This window comes from Oncorhynchus tshawytscha, linkage group LG22, assembly GCF_018296145.1.
Source record: "Oncorhynchus tshawytscha isolate Ot180627B linkage group LG22, Otsh_v2.0, whole genome shotgun sequence".
Lineage (NCBI taxonomy): Eukaryota > Metazoa > Chordata > Actinopteri > Salmoniformes > Salmonidae > Oncorhynchus > Oncorhynchus tshawytscha.
The window spans coordinates 6626312-6651567 of record NC_056450.1 but is presented as its reverse complement, the minus strand read 5'-3'; the positions used below and the strand labels follow the sequence as shown (position 1 = coordinate 6651567).

The 25256-nt window shown below is 42.3% G+C and overlaps 1 protein-coding gene across 1 annotated transcript; it reads left to right on the top strand.

The window, feature by feature from the left end:
- The first annotated feature begins 2902 nt into the window (after positions 1 to 2902).
- On the top strand, positions 2903 to 23547 carry LOC112221639 (carbohydrate sulfotransferase 11). Its single transcript, XM_024383828.2, has 3 exons — positions 2903 to 3461; positions 20171 to 20253; positions 21252 to 23547. Exons 1-3 carry the CDS (start codon positions 3368 to 3370, stop codon positions 22095 to 22097), a joined length of 1023 nt encoding a protein of 340 aa, XP_024239596.2. The 5' UTR covers positions 2903 to 3367; the 3' UTR covers positions 22098 to 23547.
- The last annotated feature ends 1709 nt before the right edge of the window (positions 23548 to 25256 follow it).

Genomic DNA, 25256 nt, shown 5'->3' with positions numbered 1-25256 from the left:
CTCCCACACCGCCATAGCCCAGGCGAGTGCCCGCCCGGACATCAGCGTTATCAAGTGTGCTATCTTCGAGCGGTCCGAAGGGAACGAAGAAGGCTGCAGCCTGAAGATGAGGGAGCACTGGGAGAGGAACGCTCTGCAGGTTCCAGAATCTCCAACATAGAGCTACGGAGGAGGTAAGCAAGGTTCTCAGGACACCGGGGTAGGCTGGGAAGAAGCGCCGTTGGTGGCGGGGTTGCTGAGAGTCTGGGGGATTACTGTTGTGGCTTCCTACCTAGTTGGGAATCCACGGAATTGCTCCAGCAATGTATTGAACGCATGGTCATGGCGTTCTGCCAGGCTATGGAGTCCCTCCATAAAGTTTTGCAGTAACTCCTCGTGTCTTCCAATGGTGGATCCTTGGAAGGAGACAGCGTTGCGAAGCTGGTCCGAGTCTGCTGGGTCGGTCATGGCCAGTTCGTACTATCACGGCTCCTCCACATAGCCTAACTCTCACACACTCACATCACTGATCAATTAATTTATACATTTATAATTAGTAGTTTTTTAAAATCTGTTTTAACCAACCTTTAAAATGTGTGTACTTATGTATTGTGTATTGTTTTTTTGTGATGTGGTTTTCATATAAGCCCTTGTGCTTCTGTAACAGTATAACTTTAGACCGTCCCCTTGCCCATACCCGGGCGCGAACCAGGGACCCTCTGCACACATCAACAACAGTCACCCAAAAAGCATCGTTACCCATGGCTCCACAAAAGCCTCGGCCCTTGCAGAGCAAGGGGAACCACTACTTCAAGGTCTCAGAGCAAGTGACGTCACCGATTGAAACGCTATTTAGCGCGCACCACCTCTAACTAGCTAGCCGTTTCACATCCGTTACACTTCCAACCACACCTGCACACCATTTTTTGTTACATTTTTCTTTCTGTGTTGTTGTCTATCACTTGTTTTCTTTGATCTAAATAAATAAAGCTAAAAGTAAATCCAACATCATAACTTGAAGAAAGGCTACTGAGGGACTGCTTTCCCAAACACTGCAGAGGCTCTATCAGCTAAATCTACTTTCCCCACATTCCTACTGTGATGACATCTACTAGGTCAAATGCACACCATATCAGTCAAACCTACCTCCCCAATAAGGCCCCAAAGTATACACTGGATGCTATAGACCTAAACATGCAGTAACTCTCTTCGATAAACTAACGTTAACACCCGGTCTGAGCTACCAACTCATATTTTTACTACAAGAACTTAAATATTAAAGGTAGATGAAGCGATATGGTGTATGCAGAAAGTAAATTGTATAGTGGGTCAATTTCTGCAATAATTAAGACCGTTGAGGTGAGAGGCTCAACTTCTCCGCTGTTTTGGTCCCGTGGCTACCACGCTGTAACAGCTTGTAGTGAACATGCACAGATACTGTGTGAAAGCGAAGTCTCGCATTTAGCCCATCTCAATATGGACAGTGTTGATCTTAGCTGAGTCTACCTTTAAAGTAAATTGTAATGTACAGTAAAACAAATTGTAAAATAAAAATGTTTTCCCTGTAATCCGTCATACCAACAATGGCAGAAATTCATCAGATTTGTACATTTTCTTTGTAAACATTGTAAGAAGTAGTCCACAAAATATTTTTGGATAGATTTGTCACAGGGAAGATTGGTGACCAACGTAGTCTTAGGGCAATTGGTATTATTCTGTGAGTAAATCTACTCCACTCCATTTAGTACTTTATATTATGTCACATTTGGTTACATTAGGAGTGGAATAGCCGTCATACAATATCATACGATTTACAAGACGTATTGTATCATAAATCTTATCCTGTTGTCCAATAGCATACCAATTGGATGATGTAACGTATTATATGTAAGTGCAATGAATGAAATTTACTTTGTGCATCTTATCTTTGGTGTCATAAACAATCCTTGGTTCCTGCCTGTGTCTGGTCAAGAGAGGAGAGGCTCTGGAGGAACATCTGGCAGAATGCCCAGAATATATTCTTTATGTTAAGATAGAGATGGAACCAGTCACATGTGGAAACTGTTCCAATGAATTATGTTTATGTAGGTTTAGATAGCAGTATATAAGGCTCTATGTAAGGAACACCCTTTAAGATGCCCACTTCAGACTGGTGCTTATGCATCTAAGTTTGACTTCATTTAATATTGACTTTGAGTGTCCTGTCTAAGAATTTCCACAACATTGGTATTATACGTATTTTTCTGAGACCACATTGCTTAAATTACATGGAGAATTTAAGTTGGTTTGCTAGTGGAACTAATGACAAAGGTTAGGATCATTTACCTAAAAAGTTATGAGAACTAAAATCACGAAGGTTAGATGAATTTATGGAGCAGGTTGGGAAAATTCGGTTAATTTTAGAACAAGGGTTAGGGGGAAGGGTTAGCTAAAATGCTACAGTTGTTTTTAATGCTAAAAGTATCTTAAATAAAATAGGCTATATTAATTTTGGCTACTCCGTTTTGTGTCAACATGCCATGCCTAAAAGATGAAATAATAAAAAATAAATATCAGATTAAAATCTGAATATTTTTCAATTAGACCATTTAAACAAAAATTGAAGACAGTGTTACAATTAACCCGTGAGAAATACCAGAGGGACATTTCACTTCCACCACTTTCGGTGTCATAGAAACTTCTTCACGACGTGTAGGCCTAATGGTAGCTAAAATATGTAGCCTATGTTGTTTGTATACACATATTATGAATGTAACACAAATATTATTTACATACTAAGTAAAAGCCTAAAACTGATACTTTGATCCCCGGTCATCCCTATGTATAATACATCTTGGAAGTGCTTAGATATACGTAATGTCGGTGTCGGTCTATGTTTCGTATGTCTCTGAGGCAAAGCTGTGGTGTCAGTCACTGTTACAAAGTATTAGGGTTGGGTGTGACGTCAAGGCACAAGTGCAGCCGACCATTTTTCTGGGAATTTTAAGGTTGACAAAATTGAGGAAACAACAACTGTTGAATGATCGGAGAACTCTGATAAAACAATTCTATCATCTGGGGTTGTCAGAACATGTTTGCGATGAGACATTTCAGCGGAGCAGAAAATATTGATTTAAAAATGTCATAATTTATCGGAACACACCAACAAAGACAACCGACATTCTGTTGCACATTCCAATATTTTCGCGACTGTTTATTTATTGTTGGATATTCATAGGCATAGGCGAATGGACTAATTGCTGAAGAGGCTGACCTAACGGTGCCACTTCCAACTTTTTCCGCATGAAGGTCCGTTCTTTCCCTTCTTTCGCAAAGCTGCATCAGACGAGCTGCCTCGCATGAGCCACCTCGGGGCGAGTGTTCTGCTCTGCCTGCTCGGGGAATCAGGATGAGAAAACCCAAAGTTGGACGAATGTTTCTGGCGACATGCGTTGGGTCACTTTTTATGGTCATATTGTACTTTCAGAACATCACAAGGCCAGGTAAGTTTCGAGCATCACCACACATCAGGGTGCTATGAGATGGTGCCCTATGATGTTCTTATAGGGCGACGTTTTGGTGTATTACATACACTGAGTGTAGGCTGTTTTTCATTAGGCTAGTCCCACTCATTTATTAAATATTATATTCAATAAATCGTTTATCACAAGCATCATGTCAAACTGAAATTAACTACCATGACTGTTGCTCAATTTCTCCCTAAATTAGCATGTGTTGAGTTGAGACACAATGGAGGGGTAAAGTGGCGGGGCATGAGTAAGAGCACTATGAGTGTGAACCATGGAATGTTTTGGTAGCCCCCCCTGAGAGACCCTTAAGCATTCCTGGGCCTTTTTGGACTCGTTTCCTCAGCTCTCCTGTGCTCCCCTGTGCTAGGGCAGAGGAAGAAGAAACGTATACCCTTAAGGGATTGAGTGATACTGAGGGACAGAGAAAGATAGGAGGGAAGATAACCTAACCTAGCCTCACTCCCAGGTTATGTCTGAAGTTTTAACAATGGAGAGAATTAAAAATAAACCATGTATTTCAATTCCACAGTATGCTGTTGTTATACCACATATATGGGGAAATAACTACTATGTAATAAGTCCAGGTTCCTCATGTTACAGAGCCTCCAAGAGTAAGTGAGCAACTAAGGAAGGGACACTCTTACTATGCTATTACATTATGTCATAGGATACTTTCTATTTAAACATGAAAGTAAAAAAAAAATCATCCTTCCTATCCAACCATCTCCCAGGCCCCCCCCCGCTCCAAGCGCTGCACAACATTTCTTAATGGGGTTAAGAGTAAAGATGTAATTTAATTGTAAATATGTATTACCTTTTAATGTGCTATTAAAACAGCTAGTCATGATGTTTTCATCTGATCAAAAAGTAGGTTACCTTTGCACGTTCATCCAAAATAATTCCAGCATCCTGACAGTGCACTGTGCCACCCTCCAACTTTCCTTCACTTCACTTCACAAGTGGCTGAAACTATCTTACAAGAAAAAGCATCTGAGTGAGTGAAATAGCCCCCTCTGTCCGACAACACTGTATGTAGTCCATGTACAGTATGTGATGCTGTCTGGCCAAAAAGAGTATGACTTGGCATACTTTTTGTCCAGACACCTTCAGATATATGGGCTACACATCCATGTCCTCTGCCTCGACAACGATGGCAGTATTATCAGCAGCACCTGTCTTTACTAAAGAAATGCGTATTGTATCCTCCTACAGTCTAAGGGCCCAGGGCTGGGTGCCCCCAAATACAATGTTTTTAGTTTTCGAAATATTTAGGACTAACGTATTTCTTGCCACAAAATCTGAAACTGACTGCACCTCTTTTTGTTAAGAGTTGCAGGGTAGTAGCTGATATGTATTGTTTGAGTCACCTGCATACATAGACACACTGGCTTTACTCAAAGACTAGACAGCTGCCTAGATGGCTGCCCTGGGGAATGCCTGATTCTACCTGGATTATGTTGGCGAGGCTTCAATTAAAGAACACACTCTGTGTTCTGTTAGACTGGTAACTCTAACAGGGGTGGCAGGTAGCCTAGTGGTTAGACCATTGGGCCAGTAACCAAAAGGTTGCTAGATTGAATCCCCGAGCTGACAAGGTAAAAATCTGTTGTTCTGCCCCTGAACAAGGCAGTTAACCCACTGTTCCTAGGCCATCATTGTAAATAGGAATTTGTTATTAACTGACTTGCCTAGTTAAATAAATGACAAATTCTTCACAATATAGCAGGGGTTGTATGTGTTACACACTTTGTGTAAGTGTCATGCATGTTGAATGCTCTTCCCTATAAGCTTGCTGAAATTCTGTTGTCAATTTGTTTACTGTAAAATAGCATTGTATCTGGTCAACAGTGCGTGAGGATGGTCGGAAATCACAGATTAAAACCCCATAAGCATATGTTGATGTATTTTGAATATTGTCTACAAATCAAATCAAATGTTACACATATTTTACAGATTTTATCGTGGGTGTAGTGAAATACTTATGTTCCTAGCTCCAACAGTGCAGTAATACCTACTAACAATACAAAACAATTACAACAAGAAAAGGAATGTAGAAATATAGAAATATTAGAAAGAGCAATGTCAAAGTCCAGAATATAAATAAATATGTACAGTATTCCACATTTTGTTGCGTTACAGCCTGCATTCAACATTTATTAAAGTAAAACATGTTTTTAGACATTTTAGCAAATTTATTGAAAATGAAATACAGAAATATCTCATCTACATTCTGTGAGTATTCACATCCCTGAGTCAATACTTTGTTGAAGCACCTTTGGCAGCGATTACAGCCACTCAGGAACATTCACAGTTTTCTTGGACCTGAACCAGGTTTTACTCTAGGATTTTGCTTGTGCTTAGCATTCTATTTATTTATATTTTATCCTGAAACACTCCCTAGTTTTTGCTGATTACAAGCGTACCCATAACATGATTCAGCCACCATTATGCTTAAAAATATAGAGAGTGGTACTCAGTAGTATGTTGTAATAGATTTGCCCCAAACATAACACTTTGTATTCAGGACAAAAGTTAATTGTTTAGCACATATTACGTTAGTGCCTTGTTGCAAACAGCATGCATGTTTTGGAATATTTGTATTCTGTACAGGCATCTTTCTTTTCACTCTGTCAATTAGGTTAGTATTGTAGAGTAACTACAATGTTGATCTATACCCAGTTTTCTCCTATCACAGTCATTAAACTCTGTAACTGTTTTAAAGTCACCATTGGCCTGATTGTGAAATCCCTGATCGGTTTCCTTCCTCCCCAGCATATTAGTTAGGAAGGACACCTGTATCTTTGTAGGGACTGTGTGTATTGATACAACATCCAAAGTGTAATAAATAACTTCACCATGCTCAAAGGCATGGTGTGTCGGCCAGTGACAAAACAATCTCAATTGAATCGGTTGTAAATTCAGGATGTAACATAACAAAATTTGGAAAAAGTCAAGGGGTGTGAATGCTTTCTGAAGGCGTTGTATATTATGGTGTGTAGAGACAGTATAAATAGAAAAGCTGTGTACAGCAATAGTTATATAGGATGAGCCTTGACTAGAATACAGTATATACATTTGAAGTGGGCCAAACAGTATGTAAACATTATTAAAGTGACCATTGTTCAATAACTATGTATGTACTGTTGAAGTTGGAAGTTTACATACACTTGGAGTCATTAAACCTCGTTTTTCAACCACTCCGCAAATTTCTCGTTAACAAACTATAGTTTTGGCAAGTCGGTTAGGACATCTACTTTGTGCATGACACAAGTCATTTTTCCAACAATTGTTTACAGACTGATTATTTCACTTATAATTCACTGTATCACAATTCCAGTGGGTCAAAAGTTTACATACACTAAATTGACTGTGTCTTTAAACAGCTTGGAAAATTCCAGAAAATGATGTCATGGCTTTAGACGCTTCTGATAGGCTAATTGACATAATTTGAGTCAATTGGAGGTGTACCTTTGGATGTATTTCAAGGTCTACCTTCAAACTCAGTGCCTCTTTGCTTGACATCATGGGAAAATCAAAAGAAATCAGCCAAGACATCAGAAAAACAATTGTAGACCTCCACAAGTCTGGTTCATCCCTTGGGAGCAATTTCCAAACTCCTGAAGGTACCACGTTCATCTGTAGAAATTATAGTACGCAAGTAAACACCATGGGACCACGCAGCCGCCATACCGCTCAGGAAGGAGATGCGTTCTATCTCCTAGAGATGAGCGTAATTTGGTGCGAAAAGTGCAAATCAACCCCAGAACAACAGCAAAGGACCTTGTGAAGATGCTGGAGGAAACAGGTACAAAAGTATCTATATCCATAGTAAAACCAGTCCTATATCGACATAACCTGAAAAGCCACTCAGCGAGGAAGAAGCCACTGCTCCAAAACCGCCATAAAACAGCCAGACTACGGTTTGCAACTGCACATGTGGACAAAGATCATACTTTTTGGAGAAATGTCCTCTAGTATAATGAAACAAAAATAGAACTGTTTGGCCATAATGACCGTCTTTATGTTTGGAGGAAAAAGGGGAGGCTTGCAAGCCGAAGACCACCATCCCAACCGTGAAGCACGGAGGTGGCAGCATCATGTTGTGGGGGTGCTTTGCTGCAGGAGGGACTGGTGCACTTCACAAAATAGATGGCATCATGAGCATCATAAGGAAAATTATGTGGATATATTGAAGCAACATCTCAAGACATCAGTCAGGAAGTTAAAGATTGGTCGCAAATGGGTCTTCCAAATGGACAATGACCTCAATCATACTTCCAAAGTTGTGGCAAAATGGCTTCAGGACAACAAAGTCAAGGTATTGGAGTAGCCAACACAAAGCCCTGACCTCAATCTTATGGAAAATGTGTGGGCAGAACTGAAAAAGTGTGTGCGAGCAAGGAGACCTACAAACCTGACTCAGTTACATTAGCTCAGCTCTGTCAGGAGGAATGGGCCAAAATTGACCCAACTTATTGCGGGAAGCTTGTGGAAGGCTACCCTAAACGTTTGACTCAAGATAAACAATTTAAAGGCAATGCTACCAAATACTAATTGAGTGTATGCAAACTTCTAACCCACTGGGAATGTGATGAAAGATATTAAAGCTTAAATATATCATTCTCTCTACTATTATTCTGACATTTAACATTCTTAAAATAAAATGGTGATCCTAACTGACCTAAAATAGGGAATTTTTACTAGGATTAAAATATCAGGAATTGTGAAAAGCTGAGTTTAAATTTATTTGGCTAAGGTGTATGTAAACTTCCGACTTCAACTGTAAATAGGGCAGCAGTCTCTAAGGTGCAGGGTAGAGAACCAGGTGGAAACTGGCTAGTAACAGTGACTAAGTTCAGGTCAGGGTACTAGGCGGAGGCCGGCTAGTGGTAATTATTTAACAGTCTGATGGCCTGGCTATAGAAGCAGTTTTTCAGTCTCTCGGTCCCAACTTTGATGCACCTGTACCTTCTAGATGATAGCTCGGTGAGCAGGCCGGGGGTTGGGTATATTTATCTGTAACCACGTTACCATCCACAGTTTTTATGCGAGTACAGTCATACTGTACCATATAAAAAAATATCACAACAGCTGTGATGGAAAAAGGAAGTTTCTGTACAATTTTATGAATGCTAACAGATAAATCTTTCGTTCAACATAATGGGATCAATTTGTGTCGGTAAAATGTATTATGCGAGAAATGGCGATGGTAAGGCCTTTATGCGCAAATATTAATATAGTAACCATTATATCGAAGTAAACTTGGAGTCACACGATGATATGTTGTCTGGAACTCACACTACGACTAGGGAAATGCAGTTTATTAGGCGTCACATGAAATAAAGTTATGATGAACTTCACAGGGTGGTGAAAGTGCACAGGGATCTTGATGCCCCTTTCCAATAAGTATTGAGGGTCGGATTCTGGGGACACGATGATCGATTATTGATGCTCCTTTCAAATAAATATTGAGGGTCTGATTCTGGTGACATGATGATTGACTGTCGTTTGACAAATACAAATATTCTTGCTCTTATCCATAATAATCACATCATGTAGACTACCAGTATCTGCGAGCTGTTGGCTAGAGTGCATGTCCCAAGACTAGAGACCATTTTCTTTTTTATTTGGTATATGAAAACTTAAGCGAAAAAAGTACAGTTTTTATCTGCAACAAGATAAACATCAGTGCTTGATGACATAGTGCACACAAAAAGGTGGAAACTAACTTGTTTCAGAATAAACATATCTGTGTATTTCCCTATAGTGAGTGTCTCTCCTCTGTGGGCAGAAGGATTCACACCTCAGACTTAGCAGTACTATGTCCAGTCTGAGAAAGAGCTGACTAAACGTGTGGGTGGGTGTACACACTTGTCAGTTAGTGAAATGTGAAAAAAATGCATGTGAAAATAGTTAATGTCTACTTTTCAAACAGGACCTTTGATCCTTCAGATAATATTTAGTTTGTCTATATTCTCTCCTGACATCCTTTTAGGTTGAGCATGTCGTGAGCCCTGTACCACGGACTTAAACGCACATGATGATCCAAGGTCTGCTAGAGCAGACTTTCTCAACTCTTCGACATTTAGATTTTTCTGGTCTTGTTCTAAACCTCAAATACTTCACTGTCAGATATCATTTATATTCTAAATTCTTCTTCTTCTGTGAAAAGCTGACATCAGTGTAACTGAGTTACTGAAGTTACAACAGAAAGTAATTTCAAGCAGCAATGTATTCCTTATGAGATAATGATGTTGAAAATCCTGTAAGTATTTTTTTATTAATAAACACATTTTGTTCACTGGGTTGGGCCCACACACACTTTCATTACTATGCTCTTTTACCATCACACACAAGCAACATCTTCCTACGTTGGCATCATGTGGGTCTTGTCTAGTCAACAAACAAGGCTGGCATATGTCCCAATCCTGCCACATGCCCATGGCACCATAGAAAGCTGAATCAGTCGAAAGTCACACCTGCTGGGTGTTTGTTCTTGCTGAATAAGCAATTGAGAGACGTTAAAAGTAAATTGCTCACTATTTTAACACAAGTATGGCCTGTTTATTCCATTTCTGGGGTGCTTTTGCTATGCAGCTGTGGTCTATCTGTATAGAAACAGCTATGGTCTATACAGCTATGGTCTATACAGCTAGTCTATACAGTTATGGTCTATCTGTATAGATACAGCTATTCTATGTAGCTATGGTCTATATACAGTGCCTTCGGAAAGTATTCAGACCCCTTTAAAAAAAAAGATTTAAAATCAACAATCGACACACAATACCAAAAACAGGTTTTAATAATTAAAAAAAATGTATTAAAATAGAAAAACATAATTTAAAAACTTAATTACATAATGTTCAGACCCTTTGCTATGAGACTCTAAATTGAGCTCAAGTGCATCCTGTTTCCATTGATCATCATTGAGATGTTTATACAACCTGATTGGAGTCCACCTGTGGTAAATTCAATTGATTGGACATGATTTGGAAAGGCAAATATAAGGTCTATCTATATAAGGTCCCACAGTTGAAAAAAAACTGTGGGGAAAAAACAACAACCCATGAGATCAAAGGAATTGTCAGTAGAGCTCCGAGACATGATTTTTGTAGAGGCACAGATCTGGAGAAGGGTACCAAAACATTTCTGGAGCATTGAAGGTCCCAAGAACACTGTGAGGAACCACTAAGACTCTTCCTAGAGCTGGCCATCCGGCCAAACTGAGCAATCGGGAGAGAAGGGCCTTGGTCAGGGAGGTAACCAAGGACCCGATGGTCGCTCTGACAGAGCACTAGAGTTCCTCTGTGGAGATGGGAGAACCTTCCAGCAGCACTCTACCAATCAGGCCTTTATGGTAAAGTGGCCACTCCTCAGTAAAAGGCACATGACAGCCCGCTTGGAGTTTGCCAAAAGGCACCTAAAGACTCTCAGACCATGAGAAACAAGATTCTTTGGTTTGATGAAACCAAGATTAAACTCTTTGGCCTGAATGCCAAGCGTCACGTCTGGAGGAAATCTGGCACCATCCCTACGGTGAAGCATGGTGGTGGCAGCATCATGCTGTGGGGGTGTTTTTCAGTGACAGGGACAGGGAGACTAGTCAGGATCGAGGCAAAGATTTATTTATTTTTATTTAACCAGGTAGGCCAGTTGTAAACAAGTTCTCATTTACAACTGCGACCTGGCCAAGATAAAGCAAAGCAGTGCGACAAAAACAACAACACAGAGTTACACATAAACAAACATACAGTCAATAACACAAAATAAAAGAAATCTATGTACAATGTGTGCAAATGTAGAAGAGTAGGGAGGTAGGCAATAAATAGGGCCTAGAGGCGAAAATAATTACAATTTAGCATTAATAGGGAGGGAGGTAGGCAATAAATAGGCCATAGAGGCGAAAATAATTACAATTTAGAATTAATACTGGAGTGATAGGTGTGCAGATGATAATGTGCAAGTAGAGACACTGGGGTGCAAAAGAGCAAGAGGGTAAGTAATAATATGGGGATGAGGTAGTCGGGTGTGCTATTTACAGATTGGCTGTGTACAGGTACAGTGATCGGTAAGCTGCTCAGACAGCTGATGCTTAAAGTTAGAAAGGGAGATATAAGACTCCAGCTTCAGAGATGTTTGCAATTCGTTCCAGTCATTTGCAGCAGAGAACTGGAAGGAAAGGCGGCCAAAGGAAGTGTTGGCTTTGGGTATGACCAATGCAATGTACCTGCTGGAGCGCGTACTACGGGTGGGTGTTGCTATGGTGACCAGTGAGCTGAGATAAGGCGGGGCTTTACCTAGCAAAGACTTATAGATGACCTGGAGCCAGTGTGTTTGGCGACGGATATGTAGTGAGGGCCAGCCAACGAGAGCATACAGGTCACAGTGATGGGTAGTATATGGGGCTTTGGTGACGAAACGGATGGCACTGTAATAGACTACGTCCAGTTTGCTGAGTAGAGTGTTGTAGGCTATTTTGTAAATGACATCGCCGACGTCAAGGATCGGTAGGATAGTCAGTTTTGCGAGGGTATGTTGGGCGGCATGATTGCAGGAGGCCTTGTTGCAAAATAGGAAGCCGATTCTAGATTTAATTTTGGATTGGAGATGCTTAATGTGAGTCTGGAAGGAGAGTTTACAGTCTAACCAGGCACCTAGGTATTTGTAGTTGTCCACATATTCTAATTCAGAACCGTCCAGAGTAGTGATGCTAGTCGGGCGAGAGGGTGCGGGCAGCAATCGGTTGAAGAGCATGCACTTAGTTTTACTAGCATTTAAAAGCAGTTGGAGGCCACGGAAGGAGTGTTGTATGGCGTTGAAGCTCGTTTGGAGGTTTGTTAGCACAGTGTCCAAAGAAGGGCAAGATGAAAGATGAACGAAGCAAAGTACATTGAGATCCTTGGTGAAAACCTGCTCCACAGTGCTCAGGACCTCTGACTGGGCTGAAGGTTCACCTTCCAACAGCACAACAACCCTAAGCACACAGCCAAGACAATGCAGGAGTGGCTTCGGTACAATTCTCTGAATGTCCGTGAGTAGCCCAGCCAGAGCCCGGACTTGAACCCGATCGAACATCTCTGGAGAGACCTGAAAATAGCTGTGCATTGACGCTCCCCATCCAACCTGAAAGAGCTTGAGAGGATCTACAGAGAAGAATGGGAGAGACTCCCCAAATACAGGTGTGCCAAGCTTGTAGCGTCATAACCAAGAAGACTCGAGGCTGTAATCGCTGCCAAAGGTGCTTCAACAATGTACTGAGTAAAGGGTCTGAATACTTATGTAAATGTAATGTTACCGTTCATTTAATTTTTTTGCAAAATATGAAGAAAAAAAGTTTTTGTCAAGGGGTGTGAATACTTTCCGAAGGCACTGTAGCTATGGTCTATCCTGTGATCTCCACATATCCATTGATAGGAGAAGCTAAAAGATGATCTTTTCAGAAATAAAAATCTTCTGATTTATCTTTGGACTAATGTATAGAGTAGTGATAAACTACTGGGCACAGTTTAATTCAACATCTATTCCATGTTGGTTCAATTGTAATTTCATTGAAATGACGTGGAAACAACGTTGATTCAACCAGCGTGTACCCAGTGGGTAGGGTTTAATTTGGTATCTTGACGTTGTTTCGCAACACTGAATCTCCCACTTCTCTGAATCTCCCACGGTGCATGTGGCTTCCACAAAAGCGGAAGTCATAATCAGTGACGCAGGCTGATGTGTAGAGCAGATGAAATGACAGCGATGTAGAGTGGGAAGTGTGTTTTATCAGAGCAGGAGTCACATACCAAGTCACATGCTAGTCACAAAAAATACTTAGTCTGTGACACCTTTCCACGTTTTGTTTTGAGTCAAATGTTTTGAGTCAATAGGTATTCAACCTCTTTGTTATGGCAAGCATAAGTAAGTTCAGGAGTAAACATTTGTTTAACAATTCACATTAGTGTCATGGACTCTGTGCAATAATAGTGTTTAGCATGATTTTTGAACAACTACCTCATCTCTGTACCCCTGTACCCCAGCTCAGGGATTTCACCACGAGGCCAATAGTGACTTTAAAACAATGACAGAGTTTTATGGCTGTGATAGGAGAAAACTGAGAATGGGTCAACAACATTGTAGTTACTCCACAATACTAACCTAATTGACAGAGTGAAAAGAAGGAAGCCTGTATAGAATACAGATATTCCAAAACATGCATCTTGTTTGCAACAAGGCACTAACGTAATACTACAAAAAATGTGGCAAAGCAATTCATTTTTTGTGCTGAATACAAAAGTGTTATTGTATGTTTGGGGCAAATCCAATACAACACATGAGTACCACTCTCCATATTTTTAAGCATAGTGGTGGCTGCATCATTGTCACGTTCTGACCTTTATTTCCTTTGTTTTGTCTTTATTTAGTATGGTCAGGGCGTGAGTTGGGGTGGGCAGTCTATGTTTGTGTTTCTATGTTTGGTTTATGTTTCGGCCTAGTATGGTTCTCAATCAGAGGCAGGTGTTGTTAGTTGTCTCTGATTGAGAATCATACTTAGGTAGCCTGGGTTTCACTGTTGGTTGGTGGGTGTTTGTTTCCTGTGTCAGTGTTTGTGCCACACGGGACTGTTTCGTTTATATTCACTTTGTTATTTTGTATTCTGTCGTGTTCAGTTTATACTATTAAAACATGGACACTTACCACACTAAGTATTGGTCCGATCCTTGCTACTACTCCTCTTCAGACGAAGAGGACGATATCCGTTACAATCATGGTATGGGTATGCTTGTAATCATTAAGAACTGGGTTGTTTTTCAGGATAAAAATAAATGGAATGGAGTTAAGCACAGGCAAAATTCTAGAGGAAAACCTGGTTCAGTCTTCTTTCCATCAGACACTGGTAGATGAATTCACATTTCAGCAGGACAATCAACAAAAACAGAAGGCCAAATCTACACTGGAGTAGCTTACCAAGAAGACAGTGAATGTTCCTGAGTGGCTGTGTTACCGTTTTGACTTAAATCTACTTGAAAATCTATGGCAATACCTGCACATGTTTGTCTAGCAATGATCAACAACCAAGTTGACAGAGCTTGAATAATTGTTTAAAGAATAATGGGTAATGGGTGTGGAAAGCTCTTAAACATTTACCCAGAAAGACTCACAGATGTAAACGCAGCTGAAGGTGATTCTACAAAGTATTGACTCAAGGGTGTGAATACTTATGTAAATGATCAATTGAATCCATTTTGAATTCAGGCTGTAACACAACAAAATGTGTCAAGGGGTATGAATACTTTCTGAAGGCACTGTATACCAAGTCAATGTTCAGGGGTACGAGGTAGCTTTTTTATTTTTTATTTTTTTAAACTAGGCAAGTTAATTAATAACAGCAGGGTCGGGGGCTGGGATACAAAACAAATGTGAAGTAGGAAAAAACACATCACGACAATAGAGACACCATAACAGTACATAAAGAGAGACCTAAGACAACAACATAGTATGGCAGCAACACATTACAACAGAGCATGGTAGCAACTCAACATGGTCCAAACATTGTTAGGCACAGACAACTGAACAAAGGGCAAAAAGGTAGAGACAACGTGAAGCAGCCACAAGTATCAGTAAGAGTGTCCGTGATTGAGTCTTTGAATGTAGAGATGGAGATAAAACTGTCCAGTTTGAGTGTTTTTAATTCTTGTTCCAGTCGCTAGCTGCGAACTGAAAAGAGGAGCGACCCAGGTATATGTGTGCTTTGGGGACCTTTAACAGGATGTGACTGGCAGAACGGGTGTTTTATGTGGCGGATGAGGGATTCAGTAGGTTACTAAGATAAGGGGGATTGAGGCCTAAGAAGGTTTTATAAATAAGCATCAAACAGTGGGTCTATTGTCAGGTATTAAGAAATGGACAGTTTACAGAGAAGTATAGAGTGCAATGATGTGTCCTATAGGGAGCATTGGTGAAAAGTCTGATGGCTGAATGGTAAAGAACATCTAGCCGTTCGAGAGAGCCCTTACCAGCTGACCTATCAATTATGTTTCTGTATTCTAGCATGGGTAGAATGGTCATCTGAATCAGGGTTAGTTTGTCAGCTGGGGTGAAAAAGGAATGATTACTATAGAATAAGGTTAAGGGCAGAGAAAGCTTGTTGGACACTAAGAAAGCTTTGTTGTAGAGCATTCAACAGAAAATCCGGGGAGCGGCCAGCTGACTGTATAATCTACATATAAATGGATGACAGAGCATTCTACTGCCTGAGCTATGTTGTTGATGTAAATTGAAGTGCGTGGGGCCTAGGATCGAGCCTTGGGGTACTTCCTTGGTGACAGGCAGTGGCTGAGACAGCAGATGTTCTGACTTTACACACTGCACTCTTTGAGAGAGGTAGTTAGCAAACGAGGCCAAATACCCCTCAGAGACACTGACACGGAACCCAAACCGGCTGCGCGCGTGCACCATCGTGCGCTATCATGCATACATTTATTTTGCCCCCCCCACACCAAACGCGATCACGACACACAGGTTAAAATATCAAAACAAACCAATGACATTCATTTGGGGACAGGTCGAAAATCATTAAACATGTATGGCAATTTAGCTAGTTAGCTTGCACTTGCTAGCTAACGTTAATTTGTCCAGGGATATAAACATTGAGTTGTTATTTTACCTGAAATGCACAAGGACATCTACTTCGACAATTAATCCACACATTAAACGGCCAACCGAATCGTTTCTAGTCATCTCTCCTCCTTCCAGGCCTTTTCATCGTTTAATTTATATGGTGATCGCATCTAAACTTTCATTGTATTACCATGACTACCGGCAAAACAGTTTGTCTTTCAGTCACCCACGTGGGTATAACCAATGAGGAGATGGCACGTGGGTACCTGCTTCTATAAACCAATGAGGAGATGGGAGAGGCAGGACTTTCAGCGCGATCTGCGTCAGAAATAGGAATGAGTTCTATTCTAGCCCTTGGCGTCGCAGACGCTCGTTGGCGCGTGCGAGCAGTGTGGGTGCAATAATTGAATAACATGGATTTCTAAATGTATTTTGCAACGCTCGCGCACGCGACGTGTCCGGTCTGGTCAGCATGTAATACTTTGGAAGATCTGTCTTGTTGAAAAAGTTTATAACCAGAAAGGTTAACAGTGTTCAGAACACTCTTTCTTAACCATGTCTCAGTAATGACCAACACATCTGGATTGGAGCTGTGAACCCACACCTTCAATTGATACATTTTTAGGTAATAAGCTTCTAGTGTTAATGTGCTGAAAACACAGGCTTTTATGAGAGCAGAAATCAGTAAAGCAGAAATCAGAATTGCAGATCTACTCACTTAGATTTTACTATGACATCGGATGGCAACAAGATCATAATGTACAGCAATTTCATCAGTTAACATGAGTTCACAGCCGGCGAGAGGGGGTTAGGTCCGTGTAACCGATAGAGAGTCAGGGTCGCGAGTGTGGAATCAAGCATTGTCTGTCCCAGGATCAGGTAAATAAGCAAGTTCATAGTCAACAAAGCATGTTGGAGTCATGGAGCAAATAGCACAAAGCACAAGAAAAAAATTGAACAGCTTGGGGCTAGCCATTGTAAGTTCAAAGAGGGAATATGTACATGTACTGTAGGTAGGGGTAAAAGTGACTAGGCAATCAGGATAGATAATAAACAGAGTAGCAGCAGCGTATGTGTAGAGTGTGAAAGTGCGTGTGTGTCACGTCAATGTGCATGTGTGTGTGTGTGTGTGTGTGTGTGTTTTGTGTGTGTGAGAATATGCATTGTGTGTGTGTCAGTGTAGTGAGTGTGTGTGAGTATGTGGGTAGAGTCCAGTGAGTGTGCACAGAGCCAGTGCAAGGGAGTCAGTGTAAAAAAAGGAGTCAATGCAAATAGTCCAGGTAGCCGTTTGATTAACTGTTCAGCAGTCATGGCTTGGGGGAAGCAGCTGTTCAGGAGCTTTTTGGTCCTAGACCTGGCGCTCCGGTACCGCTTGCCATGCGGTAGCAGAGAGAACCGTCAATGACTTTGGTGGCTGGAGTCTTTGACAATCTTTAGGGCCTTCCTCTGATACCACCTGGTATAGAGGCCCTGGAGGCAGGGAGCTCAGCCTCAGTGGTGTACTGGGCCATACGCACTACCCTCTGTTAGCAATTTGCCAAGAAGTTGCCATACCAGGTGGTGATGCAGCCAGTCAAGATGTTCTCAATGGTGCAACTGTAGAACTTTTTGAGGATCTGAGGGCCCATGCCAAATCTTTTCAGCCTCCTGAGGGGGAGAGGCAGGAGACGTTGTCATACCTTCTTCATGACTGTGTTGGTGTGTTTGGACCATGATAGGTCCTTAGTGATGTGAACACCAAGGAACTTGAAGCTCTTGGCCCACTCCACTACAGCCCCTTCGATGTGAATAGGGGCATGCTCGGCCCTCCGTTTCCTGTTTTCTACGATCAGCTCCTTTGTCTTGCTGATGTTGAGGGAGAGATTGTTGTCCTGGCACCACACTGCCAGGTCTCTGACCTTCTCTCTATAGGCTATCTCTTCGTTGTTGGTGATCAGGTCTACCACCGCCGTGTCATCGGCAAACTTAATGATGGTGTTGAAGTCGTGCGTGGCCACGCAGTCGTGGGTGAACAGGAAGTACAGGAGGGGACTAAGCACACACCCCTGTGGGGCCCCTGTGTTGAGGTTCATCGTGGCTGATGTGTTGTTGCCTACCTTCACCACCTTGGGGCGGCCTGTCAGGATGTCCAGGATCCAGTCGTCAATTACCTTGACTTTGTTGTCCTTAAGCCATTTTGCCACAACTTTGGAAGTATGCTTGGGGTCATTGTCCATTTGGAAGGCCCATTTGTGACCAAGCTTTAACTTCCTGACGGATGTCTTGAGATGTTGCTTCAATATATCCACGTAATTTTCCTTATGATGCCCATGATTCCATCTATTTTATGAAGTGCACCAGTCCCTCCTGCAGCAAAGCACCCCCACAACATGATGCTGTCACCCCCGTGCTTCACGGTTGGGATGGTGGTCTTCGGCTTGCAAGCCTCCCCCTTTTTCCTCCAAATATAGCGATGTTCATTATGGCCAAACAGTTCTATTTTTGTTTCATCGGACTCGATGACATTTCTCCAAAAAGTACGATCTTTGTCCCCATATGCAGTTGCAAACCATCGTCTGGCTGTTTTACGGCGCTTTTGGAGCAGTGGCTTCTTCCTCGCTGAGCGGCCTTTCAGGTTATGCCGATATAGGACTGGTTTTACTGTGGATATAGATACTTTTGTACCTGTTTCCTCCAGCATCTTCACAAGGTCCTTTGCTGTTGTTCTGAGATTGATTTGCACTTTTCGCACCAAAGTACGTTCATCTCTAGGAGACAGAACGCATCTCCTTCTTGAGCGGTATGTCGGTTGTGTGGTCGTATGGTGTTTACACTCGCTTACACTTGTTTGTAAAAAATGTAATTCTGAGGTCTTGGCTGATTTCTTTTGATTTTCCCATGATGTCAAGCAAAAAGGTACTGAGTTTGAAGGTAGGCTTTGAAATACATCCACAGGTACACCTCCAATTGACTCAAATGATGTCAATTAGCCTATAAGAAGCTTCTAAAGCCATGACATCATTTTCTGGAATTTTCCAAGCTGTATGTAAACTTCTGACACACTGGAATTGTGATACAGTGAATTATAAGTTAAATAATCTGTCTGTAAACAGTTGCTGTAAAAATGACTTGTGTCATGCACAAAGTAGATGTCCTAACCGACTTACCAAAACTATAGTTTGTTACCAAGAAATTTGTGGAGTGGTTGATAAACGAGTTTTAATGACTCCAACCTAAGTGTATGTAAACTTCCGACTTCAACTGTAAACAGGTTACCTTGGCGTTCTTGGGCACGGGGACTGTGGAGGTCTGCTTGATACATGCACATATTACAGACTTGGTCAGGGAGAGGTTGAATATGTCAGTGAAGACATGTTATGAGTACACGTCCTGGTAATCCATCTTGCCCTGCGGCCTTGTGAATGTTAACCTGTTTAAAGGGCTGACTCATATTGGCTATGGAGAGCGTGATCACACAGTCACTTGCAAGGTTGACGAGATTTCATCAAGATACGATCCTCTCACACATAATTTTCGAGTTTTTGTTGTGTTGAATCTATGTGATAAGACCTCTTGACCCACTTTCTCATTTCCTTCTATGGTTTCTTTTTCTCTCTCTCTTTCTCTCTATTTCTCACTCTGTCCCTCCCTCCCTCCCTGTGAGATGTAAAGCAATCCTCTGCATTCAACTGGCACATGTGCAAATCCAATCCGTTTCCTCTCACTAGTGAGGAGGGCCCCAACACTGACATGCCTCCAGCCCTGAGGTGCTGGGGCTCATGTGAGATCATGCAGCATAAGGTAAAACATATTGAAATTAGAACTCAATGGGCTACTGTACTACAGTGTGCTATAGCAGCACTGGCCACAGTCAGATTTGCTTGACAAGGTGAGGGTGATAGAGTCGGATACTGTTCAGGACAGCTCAACCAGTAAAGAATATGATGTCTTTTTGTAATTCCAAAAGGATGCTCAGTGAGGCCAAAATTCCTTGAACATCGAGTACCCGTCACTAATCACTAAAGAAAACAGACAATAATGCCCTTTTCAGATGATTCATCTGTTTCGCCTTTTCTCCCTCTCTGTCTTTGTGCCTATAGCTGTGGAGCAGTCTGGGGGGAAGGGCATCGCCCCAGGGAAGACCAGGAGAAGTCCACTACAGACCCTCTACAACGGAGACCAGGTGACTAGCTTTAGAATGGCCCCATTCTATCATGCCTTGAATGCGCGTGAACACTCACGGTTATGTACTGTTTATTCACCTGATGTTGATGTGTAATTGTTTCCAGATTTCCAGAATTTGACAAAGCAATGATCTTGGAGAACCACTTTGACACATTTGATTTCCCAACAAATGGGTAGCCTTTGGTCTCTGAACTGAACTATTGCCTGCTATACATTAAATATTGTTAAATCATACTACATACCAACCACCTTTTTCTTGAACTTTCCTCAGAGGTAATGGATCAAGCGTTACTGCAAGACTGAGTTGAGTTCATTTGATTTTACTTAGAAGTTATGACTCAGGTCCTTAGTGGTTACTATAAAAACAGTACCCCCTCTTCCTCCGAGAGACAAAGCTCTCTTTTTTAGCTCCAATATCCAAAATCTCAGGAATACAGTGTATGCTGAGTGATACTGCATCTCTCTCTCTCTCTCTCTCTCTCTCTCTCTCTCTCTCTTTCTCACACACACAGAGAGCAGTTCGTTTGGTGCTGCTGATGCAACTCGTCTTATCTGTTGTGTACTTTTTCTCTTGGACTCCGTCCACCTGGCAACCCCTCTATCTTCTGTTCATTATTCACAGTGGGTCAGCAACACAAAGCAACATGCCCATCCTTGATCCTTCTATTGCTTCCTCATTGCTCAAATCAAGCCACATCTTTTGCTTCTCTTTATTATAACGTTAAACACTTTTTCTATTGCATGTGACTAGTGCCACAGGCTGTCTACTGGGAAACACAGTGGATGGCCTTGATGTTGCAATGCCAATTCCAGTTAATTTTACTAATCCGACAAGATAGATTAAAACATTGTTGTTGTTTCTCTGTTTTAGTCAGAGAATGTGACTACATGAAGATGTTATCACTTGGAGAGATGTAATATTTCATCACTTTTAAGTGTTTAATTCTAAATGTGAGTGTTGACTTTGTATGTCCCCTCCTCTTTCTGTGGCCGTAGTTGGATTTGTCTGCAGTGCAGACGTCTCTGCGTGGTCGGCGGGAGCTGCTGGAGCAGGCGTGTCTCACCCACACCAAGAAGCGACGGGTGTTGACCCCAGACGACCTCCGCCACCTCATCGTGGACGATAAGCATGGCCTGCTGTACTGCTACGTCCCCAAGGTGGCCTGTACTAACTGGAAACGCGTCTTCATGGTCCTGACGGGGGACGGACGCTACCACGAGCCCCTAGCCATCCCTGCCAACGAGGCCCACGTGGCTGGCAACCTGCGCACACTGTCAGAGTACTCTACCTCTGAGATCAACCGCCGTCTGCGCAGCTACCTGAAATTCATCTTTGTGCGGGAGCCCTTCGAGAGGCTAGTGTCGGCCTACCGCAACAAGTTCACCCGCAGCTACAACACGGCCTTCCACAAGCGCTACGGCACCAAGATAATCCGCCGGCATCGGCCCCAACCCCAGCCGGATGCGCTGGAGCGGGGCAACGACGTCTCCTTCCAGGAGTTTGTGTACTACCTGGTGGATCCCCGCACACAGAGAGAGGAGCCCTTCAACGAGCACTGGGAGCGGATCCACTCACTGTGCCACCCCTGCCTCGTCCACTACGATGTGGTGGGGAAGTATGAGACTCTGGAGCAGGACTCCCGCTCTGTGCTGCGGCTGGCTGGCGCTGACGGGGAGGTCCACTTCCCTACCTCAGGCAAGAGCACCAGGACCAACGGGGACATGGCAGCTCAGTTCTTCCAAAACATCAGCCCCTTTTACCAAAAGAAGCTGTACAACCTTTACCGCATGGACTTCCTGCTCTTCAATTACTCCAACCCAGAGTACTTGAAGACTAGATGAGGGCGACTCTCTCCATGTCAGCTAGAGATTTAGTAATCAATCTGTTTGGCTCTGTAATTTGTAATTAATCTGGGTGCGTAGAGCTTGTAATTGATGTTCCAGATGTTATTTATACAGGCCTTGCCAGTAGGGGGAATCACTACATTGTCAGATGTAAGAAGTTTATGGGCATAGGTGGCTGACCTTGGAGTCGCTATATTTGCTTTAATCCTCGTCATGTGGCCTAGATAAGAGAGAAGCAGGTTCTTCTTTTACAATTGAATGTGTCGAGGGTTGTAAAGAACTTGTTGTGTGTATCACATAATCCCTCGACTATGCCTTCTTCTTTATTTATACAATTGTAAGAGTATTTATTGTGAATCTAGACTGAGTCATGGACAGAGCGCATTGGTTGAGGACATTCTAATTCATGCATTTCTTTCTGCTTGCACATACAGCATGTTTCTTTGGCTCTTGGACATCTTCTGTAGCCAAAAATGTTCCTCTGGGGGGACAAAGGGTGTCATAAAACTTACATAAACCACCAAACAAAAGAAAGCATAGTCCACAAATAAAAAGAACAAGAAAAAAAACTATAAAAATAAGCAATTTACTCTCTATTGACAGAAGTATGAGGCTTGCACAGACCCAATATGAATTGAACCAGTTTAAATGGTATATCTTACATGGTAGCATCTTTTTTTTAATAAACAGTGAAGTCCTCATTCATACTGTACCATGTCACAATTTTCCCACATTATGAAATGATTGCCAAAAATGATGTTACATAAGCCACAGTTGATAGTAAATGTGTTCTGATAAACAATGTATGCTGGTTATATAAAGCCTGGCAGGCAGATTGCCTGCAGATAGGGAGTTAATTACAGAAATGGCACATGCTTTGCAGAGTCACCTCTTTATTTAGCTCACGTCAGACTGAGCAAACGGTGCATAGCTGTGGTTTGGGCCAAGGCAGCCCCTCATCAGAGCACTCCTTGTTGAACTGTGGAAAGCCACCTAGGGCTAACTACCTACCTACAGGGGCACTACATGTTAAAACCAGGTAGGCCATCTGGTAAAAAGCAAATATTAAATTACATTTATAGCATGCAGTATTTTTCTTGACTATGAGAGCAGTAAATAAAATGAGTTTTCATGACTGTTGATGTTATGCCTCATTGCAACCTTTTGGAACAAAGTTTGTCCATAACAACGGTATACTGTATGGTGCATTCGGAAAGTATTTAGACCACTTCACTTTCCCCACATTTTGTTACGTTACGGCCTTATTCTAAAATTGATTCAATTTTTCCTCAACAATCTACACACAATACCCCATAATGACAAAGCAAAAACAGGTTTTTAGAAAATTTAGCAAATGCATAAAAAATTAGAACTGAAATATCACATTTATATAAGTATTCAGGCCCTTTACTCAGCACCTTTGGCAGTCTTGAGTCTTCTTGGGTATGAAGCCAACAAACTTAGCATACCTGTATTTGGGGAGTTTCTCCCATTAATCTCTGCAAATCCTCTTAAGCTCTGTTGGATGGGGAGCATCGCTGTACAGCTATTTTCAGGTCTCTAGAGATATTAGATCGGTCTCATGTCTGGGCTCTGGCTGGGCCACTCAAGGACATTCAGATACTTGTCCGAAGCCTGTCCTGTGTGCTTAGGGGCATTGGCCTGTTGGAAGGTGAGGTCCTGAGCCCTCTGGAGCAGGTTTTCATCAAGGATCTCTCTGTACTTGGCTCCGTTCATATTTCCCTCGATCCTGACTAGTCTCCCAGTCCCTGCCAGTGAAAAACAGCCCCACAGCATGATGCTGCCACCACCATGCTTCACTGTAGGGATGGTGCCAGGTTTCCTCCAGACATGATGCTTGGCATTCAGGCCAAAGAGTTCAATATTGGTTTCATCAGACCAGAGAATCTTGTTTCTCATGGTCTGAGAGTCTTTAGATGCCTTTTGTCAAACTCCCAGTGGGCTGTCATGTGCCTTTTACTGAGGAATGGCTTCCGTCTGGCCACTCTACCATAAAGGCCTGATTGGTGGAGTGCTGCAGAGATGGTTGTCCTTCTGGAAGGTTCTATCAGAGTGACCATCGGGTTCTTGGTCACCTCCCTGACCAAGGCCCTTCTCCCTTGATTGCTCAGTTTGGCCGGGAGGCCAACTCTAGGAAGAGTCTTGGTTGCTCCAAACTTCTTCTGTTTAAGTATGATGGAGGTCACTGTGTTCTTGGGAACCTTCAATGCTGCAGAAATGTGTTGGTACCCATCCCCAGATCTGTGCTTCGGCACAATCCTGTACAGATAATTGCTTGGTTTTTGCTCTGACATGCATTGTCAACTGTGGGACCTTATATAGACAGGGTGTGTGCCTTTCCAAATCATGTCCAATCAATTGAATTTACCACAGGTGGACTCCAATCAAGTTGTAGAAACTTCTCAAGGATGAACAATGCAAACAGGATGCATCTGATCTCAATTTAGAGTCTCATAGCAAAGGGTTGAGTCATGCGTCCTCTGAAACATGACCCGCCAAATCGTGCTTCTTAACACCTGCCCGCTAAACCCTGAAGCCAATTGCATCAATGTGTATTAGGAAACACTGTTAAACTGAAGACCGAGGTCAGCCTGTAGGCGCCTGGCCCACCACGAGGAGTCGCTAGAGAGCGATGAGCCAAGTGGGGGAGGGTGCCCCCCCTCCGGCCAAACACTCGCCTAACCCGGACGACGCTGGGTCAATTGTGCGCCACCATATGGGACTGCCGATCACGGCCGGTTGTGATACAGCCCGGGAGCGAACCCGGGTCTGTAGTGACGCCTCTAGCATTGCGATGCAGTGCCTTAGACTATTTTTAATACATTTGCAAAAAAATTAAATACCTGTTTTTGCTTTGTCATTATCGGGTATTGTGTGTAGATTTGATGAGGTAACGTTTAAAAAAAAATCAATTTTAGGGCTGTAACTTAATAACATTTGGAACAAGTCAAGGGGTCTGAATACTTGCATTGTATTTACCTTTATATTGCAAACAGCATTTATTTGCTGACTTGAAATAGAAATAGCCTCTCCTAAGAGTTTCAAGTTTTAAAGTGTATTTGTCACTTGCAATAGGAAAAGGCAGGTGTAAAACAGTACAGTTAAATGCTTACTTGTATGTAAGCTCTTTCCCAA

Bases quoted from the DNA above. Each gene is read 5' to 3' on its own strand.
- LOC112221639 (XM_024383828.2), top strand. From the start codon at position 3,368: ATGAGAAAACCCAAAGTTGGACGAATGTTTCTGGCGACATGCGTTGGG. The intron at 3,462-20,170 runs GTAAGTTTCGAG...TTGTGCCTATAG, and splicing joins TCAGAACATCACAAGGCCAG to CTGTGGAGCAGTCTGGGGGG. The intron at 20,254-21,251 runs GTGACTAGCTTT...CTGTGGCCGTAG, and splicing joins CCCTCTACAACGGAGACCAG to TTGGATTTGTCTGCAGTGCA.